This window comes from Oculina patagonica, unplaced genomic scaffold (assembly GCF_052425735.1).
Source record: "Oculina patagonica isolate OP01 unplaced genomic scaffold, crgOcupat unplaced953, whole genome shotgun sequence".
Taxonomy (NCBI): domain Eukaryota; kingdom Metazoa; phylum Cnidaria; class Anthozoa; order Scleractinia; family Oculinidae; genus Oculina; species Oculina patagonica.
The window spans coordinates 192-7,819 of NW_027558859.1; the positions used below are offsets into that span (position 1 = coordinate 192).

The 7,628-nt window shown below is 36.3% G+C and overlaps 1 protein-coding gene across 1 annotated transcript; it reads right to left on the minus strand.

Annotated features, from left to right (window-relative positions):
• Positions 1–478: 478 nt before the first annotated feature.
• On the minus strand, positions 479–6,580 carry LOC144641447 (uncharacterized). Its single transcript, XM_078500459.1, has 6 exons — positions 6,396–6,580; positions 3,840–3,985; positions 3,657–3,701; positions 3,365–3,481; positions 2,210–2,278; positions 479–645 (listed from the first exon to the last, which is right to left on the minus strand). Exons 1-6 carry the CDS (start codon positions 6,508–6,510, stop codon positions 613–615), a joined length of 525 nt encoding a protein of 174 aa, XP_078356585.1. The 5' UTR covers positions 6,511–6,580; the 3' UTR covers positions 479–612.
• Between the last annotated feature and the right edge of the window lie 1,048 nt (positions 6,581–7,628).

The window sequence follows — 7,628 nt, forward strand, 5'->3', positions numbered from 1 at the left end:
CTCCAAACTACTAATTTTTTAATTTTTTTTAAGGGTTATTATTAGGGTCAGGGTTTGCTTCAGAGTCATTAAAGCAAATAGGAGGCTGGACAGCAAATTTGGAGGTTGAGAGTAACAACCCTAAGAGTTCAGGTTAGAAGTTCCCTAGAAGTTCAATGTTAGATGATAAAAAACTCCGATTTCTGAAAGCAACTTTTTTTCCCTTGGATAGTACTTTTTTGTAGTTTTACCTGTTTGTCAAACCTTCCGATTTCTTGAAGCAATTTTCATTTCCCCTAGAGGTTTGAGAAATAGGGATTGTACTGCATTATTTCTGGGTGGTAATTAAGGTAGTCTGGAACACAGATGGATTTCCAGTTTTTGTTTCACATCACCAAAAAATATGTTAAAGCAGGAAATCTGTCCATGTTTGCAGGCTATATAGTTGTTAATGGATTCTATTTCAACTAAATGAGTCAATGTTACCCTTATTGGACCATGGTTGGTCATGTACATGTAATATTAGTCCAAAATGACTTATATCAAGTACCAGTAATTCTTACTTTGAAGAATTCCATGTAATCTAGCAACCCAGTATCATTTAGTGAACAGCGGCAATAAGTCAACAAGGTGTCAATGTTTATTTTGCTCCTCTCTAGAACTGTCCTGTGTGATAAATAAAAAGAAAACCAACAAGTTAAAAAAGGTATTGCTATCTGTGCATGTCAGAACTGTTAACAATCACAAGGTACAGAGTAACACCTTGCTGGAGAGCAACTGGGTCATCCAAAGTGACTTCAGCCAGTCATGCTTGACTTTCCTTTGTTTTGAATGTCCCCGGGTGGAGCCTGCCCTTCCGGGTGGAGCCTGCCCATGGTGGATTTTGTACCATATGACCATAAATTGCAAAGGACCCTGGTTACAAATATTGAATATAAAAGCTGTGGTTGCTGATTATTAAAACATTTTGGCTGGATAGAAAGTTGAAATTGCCCTCCTGAAAACACACCATGTCTTCACAACAAATGTTGAAGGTGTATTACGAGTAAGTGTATGAACTAGCTGTGGCATAGTTTAAAAAAAAACATACTTTGCACTGATAATTAATCAAGAAATAAATGAAAAAAAAAAATGAAAACAACAAAACAATTACCAACCGAAAGTTTTTCAAGTGGATATCCTGTGATTCCAATAAACTTAACTTTCCCACTATCTTTCAGCTTAAACCAAAAAAGTATAAAACAAACACCTATAAAACTCAGGTTCTAGGAAAAACTTGATTAAATAATAGATAAAAAGAAAACACTGCTGCAGTTAGTAAAATATACACTTTTCATCCAACATCAGTCCTGTAATATTAGAAATTGATGACCAGTCAATGATGATTGATGAATATCAATTGCCATTGATATTCATCAATCCTTATCCAATTAGATTGACCTTTATTTTATCAACATGACAGCTCTTACACATGATCATCATCCCTGCTATGGACCATCACGTGGACCATGGAACTAGTTCACAGACCACCTCATAGACCCAGTCCACAGGGCACCACTGTGGATCCAGTGCATGCGCCACCTCATAGACCCAGTCTACAGCACACCACTGTGGATCCACTCCATGGGCCATCTGGGCCTGATTTTCGTTGTACGTGTTTATACACTACCATAAAATCCTGGTTTTATAAGCACTGGGCTTATACAACTAATGGTAAGTGGTTTTGAATGGGCCTTTTAATAGGGTGGGGCATTATATCTGGGGTGGGTTGTAAGTGGAATTTTAAAAAAAGGCATTTCAAAACAAGTTACAGCAGCATTGATCGAAATACATTGTTCATTAACTGGTTTTAAATTAAGCTTTAAAAACTCATAACAAATCAAATTCATTTCAAAAATTGGAACAGTATTGAGAGGGGCGCTTATAACCAGGGAGCTTATAATCGGAATGTATTTTTTGTCTACAGGTAGATGGGTGTTCAACTGGGGGCTTATAACCGGGACTTTATGTTATATCAGCTGGCTAGTTGGTTGAGTGAAGTTGGATAGTCAGCCAATAAATAGACAGATAATCAACCAAGTGTTGTCAGCCAAGTGTTGGCTGACTATCACCCAACTCTTGACCGAAATATTGGTCAGCTATTGGCCCATATATCAACTGACATATATCACACAAGACTCCTGTGGTAAACATGATCCAGTTAATTATAAACTGCTATATATCAACATACCTTTTGAAGGGCAGGTAATGTTTCATTGATAATAATGTCTAAAGATGGTGCAAACTCCATGTCATGAACCTGTTGACATGCAGTAATCACAATTAACATGATTATTTTTAAAGTGCACATCTAGCATCCAGCATTTTTGGGCAAAAAAGTTTTTTTCTTAATTCTTTGTCCATTTTTTTTAGGATTGGGGCACTGACTAGTCATCCCAATTTTATTGAAAGAAAGGATTGATACATCCATCAGTATAAATCTACAAACTAAAGACACAGCCGGGCAAGTTCTATTATGATGGTACTATGTATCAGGTGGGCATGTGACAAGTTTTGTTCTCACATCACATCCCTTTTTTGTGTACATTACGCTACTTAGCATGACAAAAAGACATACTTTACCATTCAAAATTGTCAAGACTGGTAAAACCTTGGTGGTAAAGAAAGGATGATGTACTTAAATACCCTGGCCTCCCATTTGAAGCTATCTTTGTAATAAGTGTGACTGCGTCCCTATTCTAATAAATTGACCCCCTAGTGTAGGTTCCCAGTTTTCAGAGTCTGAGTTCTTAGTTGAGACTTTTATCCATTAAAGTACACAAAACAAAGTTCATGGTTTCTAATAAGGGCCCCTTCAAAGATATCAGGGTAAAAAATTAAATATCAAGTGCCCTCTCCAAAAAAGGTGGGCATGTGACAAAAAAACTTCATCCCCAAATATTTCGAAAATGCTCTCATAGAATTTGTTCAAACGTTGCCAACATCGAGGCAGCTATGTGTGTTTCAAGCTCCTTTGAGCGATTTTCGAAAAAATCTCCTGGTGCCGAGCAATACGAGCGAAAGTAAAAAACGTAATGACATCATTTCGTCGCTATGGCAACTCCGATGTCAATATAACACTGGTCATAAAAAATTTTCATATTTATCTAATACAACTGTGGTGATCGTTTTTCAATAGCGTTGTTAATGGCGACGTAGTTAATTCTCAAAATTGAGCGGTGTTACCCCTAAAAAATCCAGTTGAGCCACCTTAATAAACACGCTACATGCTAAATAATCTTAGTTTTTGTACATGATTATTGATTAGCATCCCCACACTAAAGTAACATCATGAAATTGCCACCAGTTTCCTAAAAAATGTACTGAAAGTGTATTCCTAATGTACCTGAATTATGTCAATGTATTCAAGGCGTAAGCGTTTTAAGCTTTCCTCAACACTTTGTAATGTTCTTTCAGCAGAGAAATCAAACATCTTTTGAATTTCAGGCTCATATCGACAGACCTGTTAATAAAATGAAATAATGAGATGAGCTAATCTTGTAGGACTTAATTTAATATCTGCTAGAAAATCCAGGCCAAATGTCTAAAAAAACTACTTTAATTTATATAGTACTAATAAAATTTAATGCCCTTATCATTTGTTTCTAAAGCTGAGTAAGATAAAAATAAAAATATACCTTTGTAGCAATATAGTATGCCTCTCGAGGAACATCTTTTAGAGCCTTAATTAAAAAAGTGAAGAAAGGTAAGCTGTGATAACATAATGATATAATCAGCAAAACAAACAGTTTGCAGAATGTTGACCTTAAAACTTGCCATTCAATGTAAAAAGGATGACTGAAAAACTAAAAAATACAAACCTTGCCTAACACCATCTCTGCTTTGCCATGACCATACCAGGGTGCAACATCAATGTAGTTGATACCACTCTTAATTGCATGGTGGACAACTTGAATTGATTCCAAGTCATTAGTTTCTCTGAAAACACTCCCAAGGGATGACGCTCCTATTGTAATTATAATAGAAAGGGAATCTACATCTGCATAGTGGAGCTCTTGCAGAAGGAGACATGCTCCCATCACTGCAAGACTATAATATATTATTAAAAATTATAAAATGAGGGGGGAGGGGGCAAAAGACCTTAAAAACATATAATAAAATATGTACATAATTTAACAAGATAACTATGAAAGGAAAATTAAAATACCTATACATCAAGATAATTTAGATTAGTAGAAACTGGGCTGTGTTCTATTGGAAATCCGCGAATCTGATTGGTTCTCCCACTGATTTCTATTCGCCGATAGAAAACAGTCGCGCGCTCGCGTAGCTCTTTAAGCGGTAAATTTTCTTGATTTTTGTCTTCATAGTGCACAATATTGTAGGTTTTGGACTGCAATCCTTTAGAGTTTCTACTAAAACAATTAGACTACTCGCCCTCGTTTTCTATGAGCGATAGTCAACTCGGCTGCGCCTCGTTGACTATTTGCTCATAGAAAACTCGGGCTTGTAGTCTAATTGTTAATTAAAAATTAAAACCTACCGGTAATTAAAATGCCATCAATCTAATCTAAGAGCATTCTTGAATAATTGACTTTTTTTAATATCTAGAACATTGTTGGGCGAGGCGTTCCTTATATATTTTGAACTTACAGGTAGCTCAGAATTTCTGTTCAAATACCCCATGCACCACAGGGCATTTGTGGATGGTCAAAACGTCACTTAAAGGGACAGTGTCACAAGAAATCTTATTAGTGTTCGTGTAAAATATTCTAGAATATTGAAAACCTTTAATTTGAACAACAAAAGATAGGCGTTAAATCATTCTCCAAGATGAAAATAAATGGAATTCATGGTTTTTAAGAAAATTTTTTCCAAGTTAAACTGTCACATGAAAACATCGGCCGATGTACCCAAGCCATGTTTCAACAATATTCAGGACTTGTAAAGTAGGTTCTAGCAAGGCCGGGCCACTATATAGAAGTGGATTTGAAATTCATACCAAAACTGTCATGGGATTTTCTGATTACACTAGTATGTTCATTGTTGCCTCTTTCACTTGAAAGAACTGAAGTCTACTAAAATTGGTCAAAAATCCCTACTTAAGGGCATGCAATTTTTTGCTGTCTAATCCCCTACCAATGCCTGGCCTCCCAGCTCCCCTACCCTATAGGCCTCCGGCTAACAGCATCACCTATGGGTGTAAAATGGTGTAAAGCACCTTTACCTACCTTAAGGCTACTATTGTTAGCGGCTACTAATTTGAGTGATTTTAGTGAGTTGGGCTAAAATCACTAAATTTAGTACTCGCTAAAATTTGTCTCGGTCAAATTTAATACTCGGTAAATTACGTACCTCCCCCTTCCACCCCAAAGGGAAACAAAATAAGCATATTCAACTTGAAAAATTCTTTTAAAAATAAATGCCGCTAACTTTGTTCTTTCTTGCAATGCAAATGTTGAAGTGAGTTTGTTCTTTTATTGAACACTTATTTCCATCTTACCTATAACGGTATGTTCATTAAAAACTGGTTCACACAATATCACTAAATTTTTAAATTTTTCGGAAAATCGCTAAATTAAATAGTCGCTAAATCTTACTCTGAAAAAATCGCTAAAATTAGTAGCCGCTAAAAATAGTAACCTTAAAGATGAATTACAGTCCGTACTGCGCAATCTCGGCTGCAATGTTTATGTGAGCCTCACAAACAAAGCAAAACTAAAAATTATGTGACAAACTTACCTGTTTCTTCATTATTAACGCCAGATATCCTTGCAGAACAAATAATAACAAGTAGAAGAACCTTGACGCTATTTCAAACCGACGTTTTAGCTCATCGGAAGTTCTTGAACGAAGCGAACTGTAATGGCGGACTAAAAAACTTCATGTATGCTGTCACCGAAGTGTAACGTTTCAACGAATTCAAAACAAAAACGTAAACAAACCCCGAGTCTGCGCAGTACGGACTGGAAATCAGCTTTAAGGTATTAAAAGTCATTGTTTCTCATTTTGACAGCTGACGGACCAGATGTACTGGGACTCAGACAATTCAGTCACTACAAAACGATTCAAACCCTTACAATGAATTAGAGAACTGGCTTCTTTCTGGACTTTCTTCCAAAATAAAACTAGCAATAAAAACATCCCACATCATCTGGCTTCAGCTATGTTCCCGCTTTCCTGGTAGCCTCGTTTTCATTCCAAGATGGCCACCATGACAGAGGATCCACCATACAGATGTATTTCATGCGGTTTAATTAATTTTTCAGCCTCAAAATAAATTAATTTATCAGACCAATTTGATTTTTCTTTTTCTTTGTTTCAGATAATGATAAACAAAATGAGCCAATGGAAAATAAAATTGCAATTTGTTTGAAAGAATTTTAAACTATAAGCTTATTAAAATCACTGCTTACCAAAACTTAACTTGGAAACGCTTATCCCTGTCTTGCCTAACGGCTGATATTTCATTCTTTTCACAGCTTCCACGTAATGGAATCCTTCCACATAACTAGCAGGTAAATTGCTCATCTTAAAGTTTGATAAAATGTCAAATTGTTAGAGCTTAGCACGCGTATACTCTTGGCGTCATTGGCGTAGATTCGGGGATAAACTGTACTTATTAGCGGTCTTAGCGGTCAGCAGTATTTCGTGGGCCCACTGACGTATATATTTGGACCCGTTGCTAGGGACATTCACGGCTATATAGTTTTAGCAATTTTTCTTGTTTAGTTATGGTTGAATCTTTTACTCAGTCCATAACGTAAATATGACGTCATCGAGCCACGCCCATGATCACGTAACCAATAAAGAAAAAGTCTAAAATTTTTGATGTTTTGCATGTTATCAGAAAATCATTCATGGTGTCATGATCTTTATTTGTTTTTGTATCTTGTTAAGTATGGATTTCATTTCATTATGGAAAATAATTTTTTTAGAGAGATTTAAAATATTGATTTGTCCATAAAATTTTTATTAACAATGATTTAAGCAAATGAATACTTAGTTATGTTCCCGACCCAGGTCGAAAAAATATAACGTCGAAAAAAAGTGAATCAAATTAAAGACCGCCAAGTATTTAGATTTTTTCTGCAAACCGGAAATCATTTTGTTAACGCATGCGTAATTTATCTGACAAGAGAACAGTGCGCGCGCTAGTTGTACGCGTACGCTTTTGAGATTATTTGCATGTGTAAAAAAACTGCTTTTCCTGGTTCAATTTAATCTGACTGATTCTCAGATGTGAAGTCAACTATTAGTCAAGAAGTTTTTCGGTAGTTCCTATTGTTTCATCTTATTTGGCGAGTTTGAAGAAGTGCTCGAAAGGAAATTTTTTTGCACATCTGGCGCGTACAGATAGCGTGAGTAACCCGTACACGCAATACAGCGCGCGCTCTTTTAGCACCTTAGCAACGCGCGAGAAATCCGTCAGTGGAAGGAAAGGTTGCGTTACGCTAACGTTACGCCCGGCCCGTTTCGCCAATGTTCACTGCATGCAAGAGACTGATTGAGTGGAAAATAAATAAAAGCTTTATGATAAAGCCCCATATTACCGTGATTTTCAAATGTCACTTAAGGAGGCTTGCAACGGTTTCCAGCACTTATTATTATCTCTCAGCTTTGATAGGTCAGTACAGCGAATACAGCTC

What these genes read in the sequence shown, in the direction of transcription:
- LOC144641447 (XM_078500459.1), bottom strand. Translation starts at nt 6,510, where the DNA reads ATGAGCAATTTACCTGCTAGTTATGTGGAAGGATTCCATTACGTGGAA. An exon ending in CGTTTCCAAGTTAAGTTTTG is followed by an intron (nt 3,986 to 6,395) that starts GTAAGCAGTGAT and finishes TAATTACAATAG; the next exon opens with GAGCGTCATCCCTTGGGAGT. An exon ending in CAGAGATGGTGTTAGGCAAG is followed by an intron (nt 3,702 to 3,839) that starts GTTTGTATTTTT and finishes TTTTTAATTAAG; the next exon opens with GCTCTAAAAGATGTTCCTCG.